General features: G+C 44.7%; 2 protein-coding genes across 2 annotated transcripts; one reads left to right on the forward strand and one right to left on the reverse strand.

The window, feature by feature from the left end:
- Positions 1–3650: 3650 nt before the first annotated feature.
- Positions 3651–10027, forward strand: LOC109137140 (NLR family CARD domain-containing protein 3). The gene is given in 5 exon segments (XM_027279461.1): positions 3651–3933; positions 4222–6016; positions 6126–6307; positions 6310–6650; positions 9914–10027. Coding segments are annotated over 5 exon segments (2700 nt in total). The 5' UTR covers positions 3651–3665.
- A 5182-nt stretch (positions 10028–15209) lies between these two features.
- On the reverse strand, positions 15210–17016 carry sox11b (SRY-box transcription factor 11b). Its single transcript, XM_010748565.3, has one exon. It carries the CDS (start codon positions 16881–16883, stop codon positions 15702–15704), a length of 1182 nt encoding a protein of 393 aa, XP_010746867.2. The 5' UTR covers positions 16884–17016; the 3' UTR covers positions 15210–15701.
- Between the last annotated feature and the right edge of the window lie 8380 nt (positions 17017–25396).

Below are 25396 nucleotides of genomic sequence, written 5' to 3' on the forward strand. Positions count from 1 at the left end.
TGCTTGCAGGCCTATTTCTGTGTGCATGTGTTTGCTTTTCATCACACATGTGGGTTTACAATGACGTCCAGTAAAAGTAAAAGATTCCCTTTGTTAGAAGCAGGAGGAATCCTTTTTTTTTTTCTTGTCACCCATGCAACACAAGTGCACACATACAACTGACCCTTTCATTAAAGCGATTACAGATTAATGAGCCGAGCACCCGCCTAATCCAGTTTAGCTCGGGGTGGGGAGACAATGCCACCGGAGCTCGATGTCGGCCACCGCGCACAACCCGCGGAACCGGAAACCGCTATCTGAGAGGGCAATCGAATTAGCTTCCTGGTTATCGGCCAATCAGGGCCGCCGCTACCGCAACGATGCAGGCATCATAACGGGCCGAGGGTATCAACGTGACAGCACGGAGACGAGGAGCAACTGCTGAGCCAAAAATAATACCGAGGAGAAGTCAGTTCTCCCGTAATGTGCCTCGTAATTTAATTTGGCGCATCATTAACTTACGTTTCTGGGGAAACAGGGACTCTAGTTTGATAGTTTGACATTTTGGAGTTGTCAATCAATACCACTGTCATGTCTGCACACTAAATACACAGCTTAGCATAAACACTGGAAACAAAAGGTGAAAAAGAAACAACCTACCAACACCTATTGTTATTTTACACAAACAAATGAATGGTGGTAGAGTGGTGAATGGGTGTCTGCGTCTTTGTATCGTCTGTAAACATTGTATATCTCTGTTGGCAACAAGGACTCCCTCGAAAATGAGATGATACATCTCAAGGGGTTATCCTTTGATAAATAAAGAATAAATAAATAAATAAATAAATAAATAAATAAATAAATAATAAGAAGAGACTAACACTAAAAGACCACAGGATCCAGCTGATTTGTGATCATAAAATATTAATGTGATCAGCACTGCAGTGCAGCAGCTTGGGAATGACTGATGGTCATGATCGGTATTTTGAACCCGTCTTGTTGTCAGAAAGAGACAAATCTGTAAATGAAGACAACTATATCTTGATTTTTGTCTGAAGTAAAACAGCAAAATGGAGATATCTGTTCTAGCAAATGAACCTGTGATAAGATAAACTTTTAAATATGTTGAGGGTTTACTGAGTAGAAAACACCTTTCCTGGTTTATCCAACTCTATGTATTCTTTTTCATCAGATTTATTTAGATTTGTTTTTTTATATGTGCATGTAGTTTTCTCTGTGACACACCATGAAAACGGTTTGAAACAACAGATCAGATCCAACAGATCCAAGGATGTTCAAACACAGAGTTGTCAAAGTGTGCTGAACGTTAATGTGTCCTTGATCGGTTGGTATAGACACTGAGTACAGAGGTGCATCATGGGAGTGCAAAGAACACTGAAACAAAATATGTATTATTGTATAGCTAATTAAGTTAGCATAGTTAACCTATATTCTACCACTGATAGATGCACGTGTGCAGTCTCTAATGTTTTGTCAACATTACAGCATAATATATATTTATATATTTTTATATTTGCAGGTACAGAAAGGTGATTTGGGAATGCATGGTTATTGCACAGAAATAGCTTTTAGACATTACCTGTCTGATTGAACTGTTAATGAGTGTGTGGACAGAGGCTGTGATTTTTCCTGACTCAGAAGGTTTAAATGTCCTGAATGATGAGCAGGTTGGCAGGTTCATGATCTTCCCATGTAGCCCTTAAAATGAACCAAAGATATAATAAACTAATAAAAGTTGTAACATGTTCAGAATTTCTTTCCATGAAATTGATATTTTTCCCATCTGGTAAAGGGCTTGCGTAAAAAAATAATTAATTAATACATAGATATAACTGAATAACTCAGTATTACTAGTCAATGGTTCTTGGCTGCTCATTTCATCAGGAAGAGGATACAAAGAAGCATCCAAAGTTATGAAAAGTTCTGATAAAGAAGTGCACAATTAGGGCTTTTGTTGATGTAGACACACAGTTAGGTAGAGCAAGAAACATTTCAGCCAAAACTGGCAGGAGCATGGTGAGAAAGAAAACCCACAAACAGCTTTAGCAGAAAGAGGTTGCACATTTGAGTTGCCAGAAAAAAAAGCCACATTCCTGTCCCAAAGCTAGAAATCAGCCAAATAACACCAACACAAGCCTCAAAACCTCTGGAACAAAGTCTTTGGAGTGAGTAGTGACCAAAACTGAACTTTGTAGTCATAACCATAAATGCATGATTGAAAAGTCAACAAAGCCAATGAAGAAAAGTACAACACGCCTACTGTCAACCATAAAATATTTGGATATATGAGCTGGCAGCTGTGCATGATAAATAACACTTATCTGAACTCAGTGAGTGGGGTGTGTCTCTGGAATAAATCACAATAAAATGCGCTGTGAATTTTATGGTCAAACCAATAATTCTTTCGACGAGAGCTTAAAATGTGCATGAGTCCTCAGACCTTTACGAACCTCCATGTTAGTTACACGTTTCTTTACTCTGGTTGGTTTCATCTGCACTCGTCAGCTTCAGGCAGATTATCTTCACCTTTGAAAGGTAATGTAGACAACTCTTCATCGTGTTACTGTCAGTGAGTAAGTAATGTGTTACACTGCTTTGTTGAACACTGAATCAGGACTCTTGTTCAAATATTTAGATCAGCTAATATCAGGATAACTAATATGATCAATAAGCAGTTTAGAGAATGGATCTTTGTAGCTGTACATAATCAGAAAGACATTTTTTAAATCATATCTTCATTTTATTCTACACCAAACCAGAAATTAAATGTATGAATTATAGTATGAATAATATGTTAATTATAAAATAAATATAAATTCAGTATTGGTGACATTCTGTGGTACATTTTGAGGCAGTGCCTTCGTGGTGTTGGCAGAATCACCCACTGTAAGAAGAAATCCGATGAAGAGTTATTGGTGGGCCGGTGGGCTGAATATTGCCTGCCTGTTGAGAATTGAATGCACCTTGTGGGAATGCTATATGCAAATATATATAAACTTAATTTACCATGTTTGATTCCCCATGAGAGTTTGTGTGCATTTTACTGCGTGTGTGCTAGTTATAAAAGATACAAATAATGATGAAAAACATTACATCCATGTCACCTCCCAGACTCTATATTTAGATATATTTTTGGAATTACTTAATTATGTTTATGCTTTCACTAAAAAGACCTGTTGTGGTGAAGAGCTGCAGCAGATTTAAAGTTCAAGCTTTATTGAGTTAGACAGAATCATTAAGTCATTAGGTTTTACTGCACATTAGGTTGTTGATGTGTACCAGAGGTTCAAGGTTCTCTTGCACTTATAAAAAACATCCTTATCCAATGCTGATTAAGATATCATTAAGATAGTGACATAAAATATAACACAAAAATGCGGAACCATTATACATACATACATTATAAATAACAACTATTTGGTTATAAAAGAGAGAACACTCAGTGTCCTCAGCCTGTCACTATGTTCAGTCTAAAGTCCACAATGTTCATGTGCAGATGTCCCTCATCTACAAGCAGTAAAGCATTTTGGATAAGCTCCAGTGTATTTATTGCAGCTTCCATGTTGTCTTGATATGTAGCAATAGTAAATCAGTGATCATGGTCAATTGTTCTTTGATGTTAAGGTTTTCTTTTGGTATCTTTCGGCTCTTGGCAGAGAGGAAAGATGGCGTTATCTACAGAGTCACTCTTGAAAACTTTGGAGGATTTGGGAGCCGAAGACTTTAAAAAATTCAAATGGTACCTGCAGCAGTCAGAGGTCCTGGACGGTTTCCCAGCAATCCCAAAGTGCCGACTTGAAAGTGCAGACAGACTTGACACAGTTGATCAGATGGTGCAGACGTACAGCATAGACAGCATTAAAGTAACAAACATCGTTTTAGGGAAGATAAATAAGAATGATCCTGCAGAGAAATCCACCTCAGTACCTCCAGGTAAGTCATGGTATGAATTTAAATGATGTCACATCAACTTTATCTACAAAGATAAACAGACATGTGTTGCACCAAGACTGATGTCATTGTATGATGCTGCTAGGACAATAACAATTCCATATTTAATGAAGTTATATATTTTCTGTTGTGGATAACAGTTATTGTAAGCATAACTTAACATAACAACAGATCATATTGGTTGTTAAAGGATACCAAGTTATATGACCCCATTGTCATATTATATTGTACACTTTAAAATGAGTTAATGACTTTGTTTTCTTCACTCAGAGGTTCTTGCTGAGTGCCAACGAAAACTGAAATCCAACTTACAAAAGAAATATAAGTATGTGTTAGAAAAAATCACAAAAAGCAGAAATTCAAAACTTCTAAATCAGATCTACACTGAGATCTACATCATGATGGAGGACACTGGGGAAGTCAACATGGAACATGAGGTCAGACAGATTGAAACAGCATCCAGGAAACCAGACAGACCAGAAACAACAATCAGATGTGAAGACATCTTTAAAGCCTCACCTGGAAGAGATGAACCAATCAGAACAGTGATGACAAAGGGAGTGGCTGGCATTGGGAAAACAGTCTTAACACAGAAGTTCACTCTGGACTGGGCTGAAGACAAAGCCAACCAGGACATACAGTTCATGTTTCCATTCACTTTCAGAGAGCTGAATGTGCTGAAAGAGAAACAGTTCAGCTTGGTGGAACTTGTTCATCACTTCTTCACTGAAACCAAAGAAGCAGGAATCTGCAGGTTTCAAGACTTCCAGGTTGTGTTCATCTTTGACGGTCTGGATGAGTGTCGACTTCCTCTGGACTTCCACAACACTGAGATCCTGACTGATGTTACAGAGTCCACCTCAGTGGATGTGCTGCTGACAAACCTCATCAGGGGGAAACTGCTTCCCTCTGCTCGCCTCTGGATAACCACAAGACCTGCAGCAGCCAATCAGATCCCTCCTGACTGTGTTGACATGGTGACAGAGGTCAGAGGGTTCACTGACCCACAGAAGGACGAGTACTTCAAGAAGAGATTCAGAGATGAGGAGCAGGCCAGAAGAATCATCTCCCACATCAAGACATCACGAAGCCTCCACATCATGTGCCACATCCCAGTCTTCTGCTGGATCACTGCTACAGTTCTGGAGGATCTGTTGAAGACCAGACAGGGAAGAGAGATGCCCAAGACCCTGACTGAGATGTACATCCACTTTCTAGTGTTTCAGTTCAAACTGAAGAATGTCAAGTATGGCCGAAGATCAGAGACAGATCCACACTGGAGCCCAGAGAGCAGGAAGATGATTGAGTCCCTGGGAAAACTGGCTTTTGAGCAGCTGCAGAAAGGAAACCTGATCTTCTATGAATCAGACCTGACAGAGTGTGGCATCGATATCAGAGCAGCCTCAGTGTACTCAGGAGTGTTCACACAGAGCTTTAAAGAGGAGAGAGGACTGTACCAGGACCAGGTGTTCTGCTTCGTCCATCTGAGTGTTCAGGAGTTTCTGGCTGCTCTTCATGTCCATCTGACCTTCATCAACTCTGGAGTCAATCTGCTGGAAGAAGAAAAGTACTGCGGCACTGAGGTACAAAAAGACGATGCTAAACTCTCACGTCTCTACCAGAGTGCTGTGGACAAGTCCTTACAGAGTCCAAATGGACACCTGGACTTGTTCCTCCGCTTCCTCCTGGGTCTTTCACTGCAGACCAATCAGAGTCTCCTAAGAGGTCTGCTGACACAGACAGGAAGTAGCTCACAGACAAATGGAGAAACAATTAAGTACATCAAGAAGAAGATCAATGAGAAATTTTCACCGGAAAGAAATATCAACCTGTTCCACTGTCTGAATGAACTCAAGGACCGTTCTCTTGTGAATGAGATCCGATGGCACCTGAGTTCAGGAAGTCTCTCCACAGAGGAACTCTCTCCTGCTCAGTGGTCAGCTCTGGTCTTCATCTTACTGACATCAGAAGAAGATCTGGACGTGTTTGACCTGAAGAAATTCTCTGCTTCAGAGGAGGCTCTTCTGAGGCTGCTGCCAGTGATCAAAGCCTCCAACAAAGCTCTGTAGGTGCTGGGTCAAACAAATAGGACATTCAAATTATGGAATATGTTTAATAGTTTACCATAGATAAATCGAACATTTTCTTTGTCTACATCCCTAATTCTTCTTCAGGTTGAGTGGCTGTAACCTCTCAGAGAGAAGCTGTGAAGCTCTGTCCTCAGTTCTCAGCTCCCAGTCCTCTAGTCTGAAAGATCTGGACCTGAGTAACAACAACCTGCAAGATTCAGGAGTGAAGAAGCTCTGTGCTGGACTGGAGAGTCCACCTTGTAGATTGGAAGCTCTCAGGTCAGGATTCAAATTCCAATTTAAAGGCTACTTTTAATTTAAGTTAATTTACTTAAAGTAAAGATTTAGTTTTCTTTCTTAATTCAGCTTTTTGTTTTCTTCCATTCATTCATGATTTTTACAACTAATTCCAGGCTGTCAGGCTGTCTGATCACAGAGGAAGGCTGCTCTTCTCTGGCCTCAGCTCTGAGCTCCAACCCCTCCTATCTGAGAGAGCTGGACCTGAGCTACAATCATCCAGGAGACTCAGGAGTGAAGCTGCTGTCTGCTGGACTGGAGGATCCACACTGGAGACTGGACACTCTCAGGTATGGACAGATAATTGATGTTGATGTCTACATTGCAAGAAGGGTAAACAGTTCATGGTTCAGGTCAATTGTTGACTCTCCATCCATCTGTTTTTCTGGGGTTGAGTCATGGTGGCAACAGGTCCATCAGGACTTTCTAGATGTACTTCTCCCTATCACTGCATTCCAGTTCCTTCTGGGTGATCCCAAGGCATTCACAGGCCAGGCTAGTATCAGTAATAGACTAGTCCCTTCAGCAAGTTCTGGGTATACCCCAGGGTCTGCCTTCCTGAACAGATGCTGAACCACCTCAGCAGGCTTCTTTCAACATGAAGGAGCAGCATCTACACTCTGAGCCCAACCCCCAACCCCAATTTGAGGGTCTCTATTATCACATGTACACCTCTGGGGCTCAAACATGTGATTTTGATTATCCAGTCGTCTTTTGGGAGATGATGTCCAGACATCCATCTCTACATCAAGTGAAGATCCAAAGACAGCTTTTGTGATGCCAAGAATAGTCATTATTATTATTCAGACATACCAAGCATTTTTCTGTAAAGTGAGATCTGTGATGGGCAACTTGTTCATTGTAATGTCCTACCAACAAGGTCAGATCTTCTAAGACCATCTTTATCCACATTGGAAGTCATCTTCAAACTGTTTTGGGATTTCTTCTTGATATCGTTTTGCCCTCTTCACTGCTTTTGTCATACTTTTTGGAGAACCTCTCAGACTTTTAAGATCCAAGCAGACTTTTTGTGGCTCTTGTAGCAGAGCATCCAAACCTCTCTCTTGTCTCTCATAATGACCCTTCCTCCCATGATGACTGAACCACAAAGGGTCAAACAAACACGTTTCCTCATCTAGAGTATTGGAACAAGAGCCTGAGGTCTGTTATTTGAAAGGTGGTAATGGGTGACCGAGCGGGTAATGGTGACGCCGACTAACAGACCAGTCCTTATACACCCTGTCCAGTTTGTTTCCTTGCTGCCCTGACTGTTCTTCTTCTTCCAGAGTGGACCATGGTGGAAAACACAGGCTGCATCCTGGACTGAGGAGGTGTAAGTGTGGATTCTCTTATAGATATTTAAAGTCGGTATTGTATTTTTAAGTAGTCATGAACCTTTTTCTCATGAGTTGTGCTGTATTTTCTCTCCATCAGATTTCTGTGAACTCACACTGGACCCAAACTCAGCCAACAGACTGCTCAAACTGTCAGACAACAACAAGAAGGTGACACGCGTGAGAGAGAAGCAGTCGTATCCTGATCATCCACACAGATTTCATGACAGCTGTTACCTGCTGTGTGGAGATGGTCTGACCGGTCGCTGTTACTGGGAGGTCGAGTGGAGAGGAGAAGTTTATGTAGCAGTGACTTACAGAGGAATCGGCAGGAAGGGATACCGTAGCAGGTTTGGAATTAACGATCAGTCCTGGAGTCTGAGCTGCTCTGACAGAGGTTACTTTGTCTCTCACAATGACAAAGTAACCCCCACCTCCTCCTCCTCCTCCTCCTCCTCCTGCTCCTCCTCCACCTCCTCCTCCTCGGTCTCTGACAGAGTAGCAGTGTATGTGGACTGTCCTGCTGGCTCTCTGTCCTTCTACAGAGTCTGCTCTGACACCCTGATCCACCTCCACACCTTCAGCACCACATTCACTGAACCTCTTTATCCCGGGTTTGGGTTTCCGGTATTTGACTCTTCAGTGTTTCTGTGTCCTCTCTAGGTTGGAGAGTGTCTCTGTAGAGAAACACACTGCTGACGTAACAGAAATGCCATTTAGTCATTGTTGTCTAGTCCAAGTATCTAATCAATCACTTCATCAGTTTGAGACAGAAAGTAAATTCTAATAATAATTTGATAATATGCGTCGTGAATTTTGGTGGTTTTGTTTTACAGGTGATCATTAATATGTTTTCTTTTTCTGAAATGACAAGACATATTAAATTCAATAGTCAGAGAGCAGCATCTAGTGGACATTAGAGGAACTGCAACTAAACACTGGCTGACATCAGTGCTCAGAGGAGGCTGCTGAAACATCACCAATGACAACACAGAGAACATTATGTTTATATTATATTATTATTATATGTATAATGCCACAGCTGCTTCAGGATCAAAGTTTTGTTTGTACATATATTTTAGACAAACTGGGAGAATAACATTCGTCCTGTTATTATTCAGCTTTTTTTTATTCAGCTCAGAAAGACTAATGTTTTTATTTTTGTATTTTAAATGTAATTAAATTATTATTATTGTGCTAATATTCTACACGGGTCAACAGAATTAATGTTGAAAATAATACTTCCATATGAGTTGCCATGCCTTGTGACTTGCTTGAGTCTCACCACAGTAACTTGAGACTTGAGACTTGAAGGATAAGCCACTTGTGACTTGTAACAGACTGAAGACATGGACAAGGATGAACTGGCAAAGGAGACAAAGGAACACACAGACTCAGTATGTTGTTGAGGGCAGGTGAACCTAACCAGGGTGGGACGACAAAGGCAAGAAGTGACGTTATAGATTCAGAGTCTAAAACTCCAAACCCTGACAATGTTTGTTAAAAAGAAAGAGACACTCATCGTCTTTTAATTCTGCTCTTTGACTTAAAACATGTTGGACTGTGACTCTGTAATCATTCTGAGTAATGTTTAAAATATAATTCATCATTTGTCTGTTTGTCAGCATCATGATGTCACTAAATTACCTGTTTGCATATTCTGTTCAATAAATACATAACAAAATCAAAAACGAGTCATTTGGTGTTTTCTCTGATACTTTGCTCTGATCTGTTCCGTCCTGTTGATGCTACGCTGACTTGGAATCAAATATATGAGTTGAACTCATGACCACATGGACTTTGTCTTTAAATCTTTATTTTTAAACCTTCATTGAACTCAATGACGACCACTACAGCCATGAGCAGCTACTAGATGCTGCTCCAAGAAAACTTTCTTCAAGTGAAAATCAAAGTCAACACAGTCTGTAACAAGTTCAGCCCTGAAGAGATCATCTCACCATTTCTAAGACCAAACATTTCTGACATTAAAGGTACAATCAGTGAGCCAAATGTTCACCAAAGGGAAGCCTCGTCCACCACCAACATTTAAACCACAGGACTGGAAGTTGTCTCCGTCCTACACAGAACACAGAGACACTGAGGAACCAGGCCAGAACCCAAACCCAATCCCAGGATAAAGAGGTTCAGTGAATGTGGTGCTGAAGGTGTGGAGGTGGATCAGTGTGTCAGAGCAGACTCTGTAGAAGGACAGAGAGCCAGCAGGACAGTCCACATACACTGCTACTCTGCTGCTCTCACCAGAACCACCAGAACCTCCAGAACCACCAGAACCTGCAGAACCTCCAGAACCACCAGAACCTGCAGAACCTCCAGAACCTGCAGGCCCCATCCTGGTCAGAGTCTTCAGACAAATGAAGATCATGATGTCATCAATCTGACCAGAGATCAGCTGACGGCCATGTGACCTGAAAACAGTCAAATTTCAAAATAAAACTCACTTCCTGTTCAAATCAATTTCAAATCAATTTTATTTGTATAGCCCAAAGTCACAAAGTACATTTGCCTCAGAGGGCTTTACAATCTGTACAGGGAGTGACACCCTCTGTCCTTAGACCCTCGGTTCCAGTGAGGAAAAACTTGCCCACAAAAAACCTTTAACAGGGAAAAAAGGTGGAAGAAACCTCAGGAAGAGCCACAGAGGAGGGATCCCTCTCCCAGGACGGACAGACGTGCAATAGATGTCAGTGTACAGGACAAATCAACACAAACATATTGTACAATGACTGATAAAATGACAATGAATTACAATGACTGATAAAATGACAATGAATTACAATGAATGATAAAATGACAATGAATTATAATGAATGATAAAATGACAATGAATTATAATGAATGATAAAAATGATTACAGTAATAGATATGGTAGTAATAATGACAGTAATAATATATGTAGTGGGCGTCATGCCGGTCACAGCAGCGCCACGATCCACGATGAACCTGCGACGACAGACAAAAAGGGAGCCACAGAAACTCCGGGGAAGTTTGGTTAGTAACATGCATTATGAGACATGTCCACGATGGGAGAGATTAGAGATATAGAGATATGATATATCTATAGAGAGAGGTGAGGATATAGAGAAATATAGAGAGATATTATAGCAGAGATGGATATATATATATATTATATATCTATAAGATAGAGGAGATAGAGAGAGAGAGAGAGAGAGAGAGAGAGAGAGAGAGAGAGAGAGTTTTCGGTAAGGGAGATGTGACTGCATCTTCAACCAATACCGTGCCTGGCTAGGCATAACCCTCGGTGGGGTCCCCCGGCAGTGTAATCCTATGGCAGCATAACTAAGGGATGACCTGAGCCAGCCCTAACTATAGGCTTTATCAAAAAGGAAAGTCTTAAGTCTATTCTTAAAGGTTCAGTTGTTCAGTTGGTCTGGGCGCCGTGCCTCCGTCAGTGGATGGAGTGAATCGTCCAATGAGCTCACAGAGAACAGTCTGCAGATGTTAACACTTCCTCCACCTCTCCACCAGGTGGAGCCACAGACCAGCGGTGGCCATGAAGCAGCTCTGTGAGGACGTCTGACCATCTGGGGACATTTAAAGTCCTCGTAACGTCAACGTGATGTTTCCATGTTTAAATGTTGTTCTTTGTCATTTTAGATTCAGATTTCATCTGTTTGCTGCTGCCCCCTCTGACGTCCTCGCCTGCTTCAGCTCTCTGTGATCTACACAGACCAGCTGAAGTCCTCGAGGTCCTGTCTGCTGGACAGAGGTCTGAAAGACAGTGGACAGAACTAAATACACTCACATAAGTTATCAGACACATTCCAGAAATGACTTCATTACAAATATTCAGGGAGGACCAGAGAGAGGAGACAGAGCCAGTCCACCCACCTCTGTCTCACAGGTCGGCCACGCTAACCCTGAGCCCCACGTCACGCTCCACGAGCCAATCAGACACTGAGACTGAGACCATCTCTGAGACTGAGACCATCTCTGAGTCTGTCTCTGAGTCTGTCTCTGAGACTGTCTGAGACTGTCTGAGACTGAGACTGTCTGAGACTGTCTCTGAGTCTGAGACTGTCTCTGAGACCGTCTCTGAGACTGTCTGAGACTGTCTCTGAGAGTGAGACTGTCTCTGAGACTGTCTCTGAGACTGAGACTGTCTCTGAGTCTGTCTCTGAGACTGAGACCATCTCTGAGTCTGTCTCTGAGTCTGTCTCTGAGACTGAGACTGTCTCTGAGACTGAGACCATCTCTGAGTCTGTCTCTGAGACTGTCTGAGACTGTCTGAGACTGAGACTGTCTGAGACTATCTCTGAGTCTGAGACTGTCTCTGAGACCATCTCTGAGACTGGACTGGACACTGGAATAATAATATGTGCTCTGATATTAAAAACGCATCACAGCTTAAATGTCAGTGAACGCCTCGTTTGAGATGCTTCAGATAAAACGTGTGAAAATAAAACGTCCTCGTCTGCGAGCTCCTCGCCGTGTTTTCACATCCCGACCTGCAGATAAGAAAATATGCAAATGACCGAGAGAGGAAGCAGACGGAGACGATAACGAGTTAGCTGACATGATTAGCATGTTGCTAAATGCAACTAGCATGAACACTAGCTTCAGTCTGTTAGCATGACACCATGACCTTTGACCTGTTAGCTTTAGCTTCAGTCTGTTAGCATGATAGCATGACCTTTGACCTGTTAGCTTTAGCTTCGGTCTGTTAGCATGATAGCATGACCTCTAACCTGTTAGCTTTAGCTTCAGTCTGTTAGCATGATACCATGACCTTTGACCTGTTAGCTTTAGCTTCGGTCTGTTAGCATGATAGCATGACCTCTGACCTGTTAGCTTTAGCTTCGGTCTGTTAGCATGACACCATGACCTTTGACCTGTTAGCTTTAGCTTCAGATGCTCCTCAAACAGTAAGCGAGGCTCAGGCTGGGCGGCGTGCTCCCACAATCCTCTCTGTCAGTTTACCTTTGTGCTGATAATTTGGCTCATTTGCATATTTTGAAAGACTGTTTCCTGTTTTACGGCCGGGCAGTAAACGGAGTTCCTCCATGTTCTCCTCCTCTGTGACCTTTGACCTTTCCTTCAACAACCCAGAGTGCCCGGTCTGATCTGCTGCCAAACATTCAGGGAACATTCAGGAAACATTCAGGGAACATTCAGGGAACATTCAGACCAAACCTTACTGTTCAACTTCAGTGTTCAAAACATCCACTGAGGTAAAGCTGAGGTGGTGGGAGGAGCTCAGGTGTGTTTGTGTGGGCGTGTCTATACCTGCTGCCTGTGACCTGTGAAACTATCAGGAAGCAACGTTTATTTCTCTGATCAGAGACTGAGACAGTCCCAGAGACAGTCTCAGAGACAGTCTCAGACAGCCTCAGACAGTCTCAGACAGTCTCAGGGACAGTCTCAGACAGTCTCATACAGTCTCAGGGACAGTCTCAGACAGTCTCAGACAGCCTCAGAGACAGTCTCAGAGACAGCCTCAGACAGTCTCATACAGTCTCAGGGACAGTCTCAGACAGTCTCAGACAGCCTCAGACAGCCTCAGAGACAGTCTCAGAGACTTTCAGGCTGTCTGTGGAGGTTTGACTGATCTGAGTGTCTGATTGGCTCGTGGTGCGTGACGTGGGGCCTGTCTGTGTTTCTGATGGTTTTAATGGAGCCGGCCTGGAAACATTCACAGATGTTGCTCAAACGTTATTTAAACATCAGGTCATCGAAACACGTTCTGAAAACGTTCCTGCAGAGTTAGTCTAAAACCTTCACGACCTCACAGGGTGGCTGAAGTAACGGACTGTGTTTGAACGCAGCGTCACATTACACTGCTGATAGCTGCTGTTAGCTCATGTTAGCTCAGTCTGTTAGCTGCTGTTAGCTCATGTTAGCTCAGTCTGTTAGCTGCTGTTAACTTATGTTAGCTCAGTCTGTTAGCTGCTGTTAGCTCATGTTAGCTCAGTCTGTTAGCTGCTGTTAACTCATGTTAGCTCATGTTAGCTGCTGTTAGCTCATGTTAACTCAGTCTGTTAGCTGCTGTTAGCTCAGTTCGTCAGCTTGGCGGTGAGCTCAGAGCGACTGAGTGTTTGTACCAACAGGCGTTATGGACGACCAGGAAGAAGAAGAGGAGGTAACCAGGCTCAGCAGCTTCTATGGACATGATGGCAGAGGAGCAGAGAGTGAAGAGGACGCTGACGGAGGAAGCTAAGAAGAGAAAAGGAGAGAGTGAGCGAGCAAGAAGCCGCCGGACAAGAGTAAATGTGGGACTGACTTTTAGTGGTTGGTGAGAGCTTGGTGAAATAAAAGGCTGAAAGACAGACGCCGAGCTGGGCTGACTGCTGCTGGACTAGGCAGTGATATCAGCTGCTGCTGGGACCTGGATGACTGACATGATGTTTTGGTTTAACCTGATGTGTCCTCGCTCTGTTTCCTGTTCAGCTTCACACTGATGAACACACACACACACACACACACACACACACACACTCAGCCTGGGGTCAGTACAGGAAATGAGCGACAGGAAACAGGCGCTTGGCCCCGTCTGACCTCGTCTGTCTGGTTTCCACGGCAGCCACGATGAGGTCACGCTCTCTCATTGGTCGACTGATTATGAACAAAAGCCTCCAGAGACAGTTTTAGCATAACCACTCGCTAAAGTAGCTAACTAGCTGCTGCTAACTGAATCTGCCGTTAGCACGCTAACAGAACCGGGCTCAGCAGCCGGACCGGGTCGGGTTGGACCTCAGCCTCTGAGTCCAACAGGGACTAACGTGACAGCACCGAGGAGACTTACAGACTTCATGATGGAGAGCCAAAGCTAAGCTAACACAGCTAACACTGAAGATCCAGCTGGTTTGGAGCTAATGCTAATGTAGCTAACTGCTAACATGAGTTATCTCAGTTGGCTGTAAAGCTAAGCTAAGCTAAGCTAATGCTTTAACTTCATGACATTAGTTTTCAATGCACTGCTAACAGTAGCTAACATTGGTAAGTGGCTGTCAAAGCTAACATTAGCCGTTATCTGACATGTTAGCTTTGACTTAGAGTTGCTAAGCTATGCTAAGCTATGCTAAGCTAAAAGTCACTAACAGCAGAAAGGCTATGCTAGTTTTATATTAGCACCTGGTTACCTATAGCAAACATTAGCTAACAGTCTTTATGCTAAGCTAGGTTAAACATGGCTCCAGAGCAGAGCTTCACAGCACATGAACTTCTTTCAAGGTTTTCCAGGTGTTTAAGGACCTATTCTTAATGCTTTTGACATCTGCTTTAAAGTTTTAACTCTCACATTAAACTATTTTCAAGGATACTTTGAAGACCACTTTTGGAAAACCTTGAGAAATTCCAGGAGTCAGGAAGGTCTCTCCTTCAAGGACCTGGAAAAGGATTTCAAGGACCTGGTGAATGACACAGTGACGTCACGGTAACGTTTCAAACTGAGTTTTAATATTGCACAAAAGAGAAAACACAGGAAACTGTAAACTATCAACAACATGTACATCCGGTACCATCCCGCCAAAAAAAAAACTTTCACAATAAAGGTCTCACTTCCGGGACAGGCGGGACTCGAACCCTCGACCTGTCAGACATCAGGATGAAACGTGAAGAAGAAGAAGTGCCTGAAAAACTACAAAAATACTCCTTTAAAAAAACATGAGGTATGTTCGGTTCTGGTCCGTTTGGGTCAGCTGAAGAACCCCGAAACAAAACGAGTCCCATTAACAGTCCTGGAGGTCCGGCCGGGCCGGGTTCTGGTTCCTGATATATTAGTGTTCATTAGAGTCATATTTGGGTCTGGACGGGAATGCATAGTCCGGGTCCTGGTTCGGATCCGGCCAACAGAACTCAAAGTCCATAAAAACCCTGTTGAAGTGAATACATACCGCAGCGTGCTCAGTCCGGGTCCAATCCCGAAAACAAGCTCCGTCCCCCGGCAGCAGCAGCCACATCACCCCGGTCCCTGCCTGGCTCTGGAGCTCCACATCCTCCCCTCCAGAACCGGCTCCGGGGCACCTGAGGCGGGTGTTAAATCATAACCCTGTCCCTCTCCGGCCGGTGCGGGTCAGTACGTGAACACCAGGTCCGTGAAGTTCGCCTCCAGCCAGTCCCCCGCGATCATCTCGCTGAGCTCCGGGGTGCAGTAGTCCGGGAAGTCGAAGTGCGAGCCGAGGCTGCCCTCGCTGCCCTCCAGGTCTTTGTCCACCAGGGACAGGCTCAGGTTCCCCGGGGCGGAGCTGGACGACGAGTCGTGGAAGCCGGTCAGGAGGCTCAGGGTGAAGTCGGTGCCCTCCGCCGGGAGGTCGTCCAGGTCCTCCCCGCAGCAGGAGGAGGAGGAGGTGGAGCCGGACCGGGACGAGGATGCTGGTGAGAGGGAGACCGGGTATGAGGAGGTGCCGGCGCCCTGCCGGGTGATGTTCTTGAAGCTGTAGAAGAGCCGGCCGGAGGACTCGTACACGCCGGTCCCCTCCGGCTCTGCGGCGGAGCTCAGGCTCAGGCTGGCCGGCATCTTAGCGAGGCTGTACCGGGACGGCTCGTCCTCCTCCTCCGCCTTCAACTCTCGCTCCTCCTCGGAGTCCTCCTCCTCCTCCTCGTCCTCCTCGTCGTCCTCCTCCTCGTCGTCGGTAAACTCCCGTTTAACGACCTTGTTGCTTTTAAAGCTGGTGGTCAACACGTACCGGTACCGGGGGTCCGGCTGCTGGTGCTGCGGGAGGTGGCTGCTCGCTCTGCCGGGACCGGCCGCCGGCTTCCCGGGCTTCAGTTTGGTGAACTTCTTGGCGGCGGCGTGGCTCTTATGACCGGGTCTGACGCTGGCTTTCTCCGGGGACGGAGCTGCCGACTTCCCCGCAGGAAACGCGCAGCCTTCGGTCTTGGGCTTCTTCTTGGGCCGGTACTTGTAGTCCGGATAGTCGGCCATGTGCTTGAGCCGGAGCCGCTCCGCCTCCCGGATGAACGGGATCTTCTCGGTGTCCTTCAACATCTTCCAGCGCTTCCCGAGCCGCTTGGAGATCTCCGCGTTGTGCATGTCCGGCGCCTGCTCCATGATCTTCCTCCGCTCGATCTTGGACCACACCATGAAGGCGTTCATGGGCCGCTTGATGTGACCCGAGGCGGTCTTACACCAGTCCGGCTTCAGCGGCACGGGGCTGCACGCCGAGGCCGCCAGCAGCTCGCTCTCCTCGGGGTCTGCCGCCTCGCGGGAGCCGCTGTTCGGCCCCGGCCCGCCATGTTCCGTGTGCTGAACCATGTCTGGAAGAGACCGGGTCGCCTCAGACGCTCTGCCTGTGTCAGACTCTGCTCTCCGGCTGTCGGTGCCGCCTCAGTCCGGCAGCATCTCTGGTTCTGCTCCGGCTTCAAACCGGCGTCTTATTAACCGGCTGATCATGCGCGCGACGGCACCGCCCTCAGCCAATCACAGCCCTTCTTCCCGAGGGCTTCCCGCCCCCGCGTTCCCGCCCACCGGCCGGCAGCTCGGTTCTGCTCAGTGAGAGTGATCGGTGTTTACCGGCTCTCCTCGGCTGTCCTCGGCTCTCCTCGGCTCTCCTCGGCTGTCCTCGGCTCTCCTCGGCTCCTCTCGGTGTTTGCTGGCGGTAAAACACCGGGTCGATCAAAGTGAACACTCTGCCCGTTAAATGACGTCACACTGTTTAAAGAGTTCAAGGATCTGTCAGCTGACTCCAGGGGCTTTTTTTTAAGGATTTAAGGAGTTCTCAAGGATTTCCAAGGCTCTTCAAGTGGTCCTTGAGGACACATTCCAGGAACCCTCTTCAAGGACCCCCAGAGGAGGACTTGACCAGGTTCCAGGTGTTCTTCAGAAAACAAAAAGTCCTTGAAGAAGTTCCAGGAGTCTTCAAGGAGGTTTTTGTGTTTTAATGAACAGTCTGAATCCTGGTGGTCCAGGATGAGGTCCTGGAGGTCCAGGATAAGGTCCAGGAGGTCCATGATGAGGTCTTGGAGGTCCATGATGAGGTCCTGGTGTGGGTCTTTGTCTTCATGATGCCTGGATCTGATCATTTGTCTGCAGATCGCAATGTTATTCTAACGCTTGCATGAAACACTCCTGAAATGTTCCTGTAACGCTTCTGTAACATTCCTGTAACGTTCCTCAAACCTTCCAGTAATGCTTCTGTAATGCTCCTATAACGTTCCTGTAACGCTCCTATAACGTTCCTCAAACCTTCCTGTAACGCACCTGTAACATTCCTATAACGTTTCTCAAACCTTTCTGAAACGTTCCTGAAACATTCCTTTAACACTCCTCAAACCTTCCGGTAATGCTCCAGTAACGCTCCTGTAACGTTCCTGTAACGTTCCTGAAACATTCCTGTAACGTTCCTGAAACGTTCCTGTAACGCTCCTGTAACATTCCTGAAACATTCCTGTAACGTTCCTGAAACGTTCCCGTAACGCTCCTGTAACATTCCTATAACGTTCCTCAAACCTTCCTGAAACGTTCCTCAAGCCTTCCTGAAACGTTCCTCAAGCCTTCCTGAAACGTTCCTCAAACATTCCTGAAATGTTCCTTAAAACTTCCTATAACGTTCTTCAATCCTTCCTGAAACGTTCCTCAAACATTCCTATAACGTTCCTCAAGCCTTCCTGAAACGTTCCTCGAACCTTCCTATAACGTTCCTCAAACATTCCTGAAACGTTCCTCAAACCTTCCTATAACGTTCCTCAAACATTCCTGAAACGTTCCTCAAACCTTCCTATAACGTTCCTCAAACGTTCCTCAAACCTTCCTATAACGTTCCTCAAGCCTTCCTGAAACGTTCCTCAAACGTTCCTGAAACGTTCCTCAAACCTTCCTATAACGTTCCTCAAACCTTCCTGAAACATTCCTCAAACATTCCTATAACATTCCTCAAACCTTCCTGAAACGTTCCTCAAACATTCCTATAACGTTCCTCAAATCTTCCTGAAACGTTCCTCAAACATTCCTATAACGTTCCTCAAGCCTTCCTATAACGTTCCTCAAATCTTCCTGAAATGTTCCTCAAACCTTCCTGAAACGTTCCTATAACGTTCCTCAAACATTCCTATAACGTTCCTCAAACCTTCCTCAAACGTTCCTGAAACGTTCCTCAAACCTTCCCTTAACGGTCCTGTAACGCTCGGTGGTGTTGACAGGATGAAACGTGTTCTGGTTCTGGTTCTTTCTACACTGTTCTCTGTGTTTGTAGTTCATCACAGGTTCGAGCCCCACAGAGCTCCAGCACCGCCCCACATTCCTCAGTTAACATGTGTATGGAGGGGGTAGGTGGGGTAGGTGGGGTAGGTGGGGGTGGATTAGCATCTGCTAAGAGCTCCTTGTCAACACCTCCACCTCTCCGTCTGCATGTGAATGACGTGTTCGTGTTCACGTCTTCAGACTTTGAACATCTGAAGGTCAGCGGACCGAGCTAACACAGTTAGCAGTTAGCTACTGATCCGTGCTGCGCTCCGACCCGGTCCGGTTCTGTTAGCATGCTAACCGTTAGCTAATGTTGGATTTTATTTTGAAAAACACGTGAACGCAACATCCTCTCTCTGACTGCTAGCTACGTGCTAATGCTACGGTCAGCTCTTCTTCTTCTGTGCTTCCTGTTTCCTGTCAGGAAGCTAACCTAACGTAGCTGCACGGCTAACAAAGCTAACGGCATCAGGTCACTGAACGTGAAACAGTTTCAATATTTATTATTATTTATTTATTTGACTTCATCTGAAGTTAGCATTAGCATCCGATAATGCCTCGTTTGTTTTTAATTGTTTTAATGTGAGTAAATAAAGTGACGAGTCAGTTTAACAGAGACTGACAGATTTATTTAGTGTGACATCAGAGCTCACATTGTTTTACTGTGAAACTGTCAGTGTGTCTTTGATTTCGTCTCAGTTTAATGAGTGATGAACATGTGACAGGAAACAGAACTATTCTTTCACATTAAAAGTTTGTTTTTCACATTAAAAGTCTTGTCAAACTTTTAATACTTTATGTTTGTGACCTCCGACCTTCACGCTGCTCTAATCTTCTGCTAACGTTGAACAAACGTATTGACTTTGAACTCAACAAACATTTAGCTGATAACTGAAGATGATGCAGGTTCAACACAGCTGGAGGAAGTAATCGGATACTACAGTAAAAGTACTCACTGGCTTAGATATACTACGTGTTATATACTGTATACACACACACACACACACACACACTCACACACACACACACACATATATACATATATAATGTTTCATGTGTCTGTGAAGTCAGACTGAAGTTTAACTCTTAAACTAAAGAGGAAACATTTGAGTGAAATGACCCTTTAACTGTGTGTGTGTGTGTGTGTGTGTGTGTGTATGTGTGTGTGTGTGATGCATTCATGTGCAGAGCAGCTCAGATGTTATCAACTGCAGCTCGCATATGAAAAGACTGGCAGGCTGAAAGATTGTGTGTGTGTGTGTGTGTGTGTGTGTGTGTGTGTGTGTGTGCAAGCTAACAGAACCGGGCTGAGCAGCTGATCCGATCTGGTCCAGGTGTGACTTCCTGGAGTTCAACTGTCCTCAGGTCTGTTTACTGAAGAGCCAATGAGGCTGTGACCTTTGACCTGCAGCCTAAGGCAGGGGAGTGTGTGTACACCTGTAACAGACGAACTGAGCATGTGCACATCAGGATCAATCAGAGCCGATCAATACTGATCAGCTGATCGAGCTGCAGGAGAAGCATGAACTCAGTGACCTTCACCTCTGACTGAACACTGACAGCAACATGGACAAGACGTGGACCAGGACCAAGATCAGGATGTGGACCAGGATCAGGACGTGGACCAGGACCAGGACCAGAATCAACCTGTTAGCATGTTAACATGCTACATCAGCATTTACCTCAGCTCAGTTGAACTGATCAAAGTCTGATATGCCTCTGTATGATGTCACTGTGACATCACAAAACAGACTTCACAGGCTCAGGAGGACTGAAGAGGAAAGTCTGATCAAACCTTAACCTGGATCAGATTATTAACAGACTCACTGATCCCATGCTCTGACTGGGAGGTAGCAGGTGAGGTGGGAGGTGAGGTAGCAGGTGAGGTGGGAGGGGAGGTAGCAGGTGAGGTGGGAGGTGAGGTAGCAGGTGAGGTAGCAGGTGAGGTAGCAGGTGAGGTGGGAGGTGAGGTAGCAGGTGAGGTAGCAGGTGAGGTGGGAGGTGTTTTGGTGTCCTCAGGGAGCTGCAGGTCAGAGAGAAGGTGTGGTTGTTTGTTTACTGTGGAAACATGAAGGGGTACAAACAACAAACAATGCTTTGTCTCTTTATATAAAATCAGTTTGTAGTTTTGTCTGTCTATATAAAATCAGTTTGTAGTTTTGTATCTCTATATAAAATCAGTGTAGTGTTGTCTCTTTATATAAAATCAGTTTGTAGTTTTGTCTCTCTATATAAAATCAGTTTGTAGTGTTGTCTCTCTATATAAAATCAGTGTAGTTTTGTCTCTCTATATAAAATCAGTGTAGTTTTGTCTCTCTATAAAATCAGTGTAGTTTTATCTCTATATAAAATCAGTTTGTAGTTTTGTCTCTATATAAAATCAGTGTAGTGTTGTCTCTCTATATAAAATCATTGTAGTTTTGTCTCTCTATATAAAATCAGTGTAGTTTTGTCTCTATATAAAATCAGTGTAGTTTTGTCTCTCTATATAAAATCAGTTTGTAGTTTTGTCTCTCTATATAAAATCAGTGTAGTGTTGTCTCTATATAAAATCAGTGTAGTTTTGTCTCTCTATATAAAATCAGTGTAGTGTTGTCTCTCTATAAAATCAGTGTAGTTTTATCTCTATATAAAATCAGTTTGTAGTTTTGTCTCTATATAAAATCAGTGTAGTGTTGTCTCTCTATATAAAATCATTGTAGTTTTGTCTCTATATAAAATCAGTGTAGTTTTGTCTCTCTATAGACAATCAGTGTAGTTTTGTCTCTATATAAAATCAGTTTGTAGTTTTGTCTCTATATAAAATAAGTGTAGTTTTGTCTCTATATAAAATCAGTGTAGTTTTGTCTCTATATAAAATCAGTGTAGTTTTGTCTTTATATATATATTTCTGGGAACACTGGGCTGGTTTGGGGCGGTGGTCCTTCATCGCAGCAGCTTGGTTTCCTGTGACGACCAATTATGCTTCAAAAAGGGGTGGAGGGGGGATAACCTCACATTTGTGTTGCCATGACAACGGGCATTATGGATGATCATATGATCATTGAAACACCTGATACCTGATATGATGACATATACAGTATATATGTACAGTGTGTGTGAATATACATATTTGTATGTTTATCTACACATGTATATGTTACCATGACAACAGTCTGACAGTGTAAACGGTAAATTCAAGGTGTTGTAGTCTGGCAGATGACGGTTCATGAGCTCTGGGGAATGATGAGGTAATGAGGGGCAGGTATGCAGGCTCAGATGGTTCAGGTGAGGAGACAGGAGGTGAGCATCCAGGTAAGAGGAAGAGGTGACACGTTCTTCTGTCTAAATCCTGAGCGGCGTTTCCTGACTCTGAGGCGTCACAGGTTTCCTGCGTCCCCGCTCCTCTGATCTCCATCAAAAGGGTCATGTGACCACCTTCAAAGCATGCTGGGAGAGTCGCCACTTTGCCTCCCCGGCAAGTGATGACAGCGCGTCCACATCATCGTCCACAGCCACGACTGCCCACCGAGCCTGGACCTTTATTCAGAGCTTTGAAGCCTGCCTGTCTGTTTGTCTGTCTGCCTGTCTGCCTGTCTGTCTGTCTGTCTGTCTGTCTGTCTGCCTGTCTGTCTGTCTGTACACTTGAGGCTCCATAAGCCACAGAGACTACATCTGTGGAGGTCTGTAGACTGCATTACGTCTCAGTCTGCAGACAGACCTGTCCTCCTTCCTGTCCTCCGTTAACTGTCCTAATCACCTGGACGTGCTCAGGTGTACGTCTTCATTCACAGTTATTGAGTTGAGGACAGGAAGCTTAAATTAAGCGTCCAATCAATGACTCAGGAACAGCACGTCCTCTTCACTTCATCGTGCTGCTTCCTTTTCTGTCTTCACAGGATGGATGCTACAACATTCATAGAAAACTTTTCACAGCGTCCTCTTTAAATTCAGATTTTATATTCAACAGTTTAGAAAAGACAAACTTTATTAATGATAATATTTGATGTTTTTAAAGCTGAAACATCAGTTCAGATCCTCGACACTGAAACATTCAGACGACGATGCAGCGTCTCCACCCACAATCAGAGAAGTGTCTGTTTAAATAAGATGGAGGAGGTTGGTGGTCACATCTGATTGAGGGCAGGACGATCATCTCTGACAGGCTCCAAACAGAAGCTGTCAAAGCTGTAACGGCGCCCGTGTTTCCAGGCGAGCTGCTGATGGATTTGGCTGTCTGAATCCATTCCTGCAGCCCGACGTATTAACCACCAGCCGCACGAGAGACGCCTCCGCGAGGTGACCGCGATCACCTTACCAAGAGAAGAAATGAAACGAATACCCGGCAGAGGTGATGAGGTGTGACACAGACGTGAGCCAGGCAGGATTAGCACCTTAAACCAGGTCTAGATGGTGAAGTTTAATCTGAAACTACCCGGACATGGATCCAGGATTAACCCGAGACAAATTAGGAAATAATCTGAGATGGACCAAAGACAGACTGCGAACTAACAGGACATCGATCAAACCAGGTGCTGACTGACTGAGATTAAGATTAACCTGAGATGATTCAAGGACTGATGTGAGACAAACCAGGAGGGACTGAGATATACCTGGACAGACCAGGGACTAACCTGAAACGGAGAAGGGATTAACCTGGCATAGTCTGTGAACAGGTCAGAGATTTAACCAGAGATGAACCAGGAATAAATTTAGGACAGACTGCAGACTAACAGGAGACCAACCAGGTCCACCAGGGATTAAACTGGGACCGATCAGAGATTAAACTGGGACCGATCAGGGATTAAACTGGGACCGATCAGAGATTAAACTGGGACCGATCAGGGATTAACGGCAGAGTCTTAACAGGATAAAGAGAGGAGAGGATTAAATCAGCATAACTGTTAACTCGAGAAAAATCTGAGATTATCCTGCGACAGAGCAACACCCAACCCACAACACATCAGGGATTAACCCAGGTCTGGTTCTGAGGCCTGGTTCAGAGGCCTGATTCTGGGGCCTGGATCTGAGGCTTGGTTCTGGGGTCTGGTACTGGATCTTCCAGATCTTCAGACAGCAGCTGGTTTTCTAAAGACAAGCTGTCGACCCTCCCCCTCTGCTTTCCCATCACTATCTCTCTGTGGGACTCTCTCCATTATAAAAGGGGTGAGGGAGGAGGAGGCGGAGGAGGCGGAGGAGGCGGAGGAGGTGGATTTAGGCCATCCTTCACCCTCCACACCTCCTCCTCCTCCTCAGGATTAGGGGCGTTCAGCTGGGACCCCCTGTGGTGGTCGACCATCCAGAGACTCGAGCAGGTTGAACTCGCTCTGATTAAAACAGCTGATCCAAAGTAAAACAAACTATTTCTGTCACATGACTGAACGGAGTAATCTATTACTTCAGCAAAAGTATCAGTGCCACAAAATACTCTATTCTCTATTTGAAAAATCTTCTAACTCCTTAATAATAAAATATAAGAAGTATAAAAGTAAAAGTAATCTTTATCGTATATGTATATACTCTACATTATATACTCTGTCTATATATTATTATTCTTATTATTGATGCAGGATCATTTTGTAGCTGCTGCAGTGATTTCTTTGTTTGTTGGTTTAATTATGAATAAAATTTATTGACACGATATTCTACAATATTTCTCCCTGACATGAAGTAGAAGTACACAGTAGCAGTACAGTACCTGAGTACTTGAGTACTTTCCTCGCCTGCACTGACAAACAGACAGTTGACCTTGTTTTAACAAACACACGACAGCCAATCAGAGGCTTGGATTTGAAATGTTCTGTGAGGTCACAGATGATGTCAGACATGTTTCAAAACTTTAAAAACGTCATGGTGTCCCATAATGCACCTGTGCACCACAGTCCAGGTGTTGGTCTCATCCGGACTCATCAGAACTTTGACAGAACCTCAGCAGACGGTGAAGAGGCGTGTCCTCGCGCTCACAGAGGAGCTAACAGCGTCTACATGGCTCGGTGCTGCGTTCACAAACAGCAGGCCGCTTCACCCACACAAAGACAAGGAAACAAAACACCACCTTCCTCCAACCAAACCCCCGACGGGCCGCGACACACGACACGCTTTACTTCTTCTTTAGTTCAGACTGAAACAAGAGGAGGTGGAGGAGGAGGAGGAGGAGGAGGAGGAGGAGGTGGAGGAGGAGGTGGAGGAGGACAGCACTGATTTTACTTCGACCTCTCAGAGAAATTTAGTTTAGAAAACATGACGTCAGAGGAAAGTCTGAGTGAAACGTGTGAACAGATGAACATCAGATTATTGTGACGTCGTCAATAACAAATCTAAAAATCATTTCTGATCGACTGCAGTGATTTTTTCTTCTTTTTCTTTGACGTGGTCTAAAAAATGAATCTGCTGAAAATCTGAAGGAGTGAACGACAAAGGAGGAGGAGGAGAAAGAAGAGGAGGAAACCACAAGGAGGCTTTTCTTTATCTCCGACTTTCTGTGACTGAACAAACAGTTTGAGTCTTTCTGCTCGAGGCGTCTTCACCTCTGAGGGTTACAGGCCGGCTCGCTAATAAGCACCAACACAAAACCCCCAGCAGGCCGGGGGGGAGGAGGGGGAGGAGGA

The sequence above is a fragment of the Larimichthys crocea genome, chromosome VI (genome assembly GCF_000972845.2).
Source record: "Larimichthys crocea isolate SSNF chromosome VI, L_crocea_2.0, whole genome shotgun sequence".
NCBI classification, from domain to species: Eukaryota; Metazoa; Chordata; class Actinopteri; family Sciaenidae; genus Larimichthys; species Larimichthys crocea.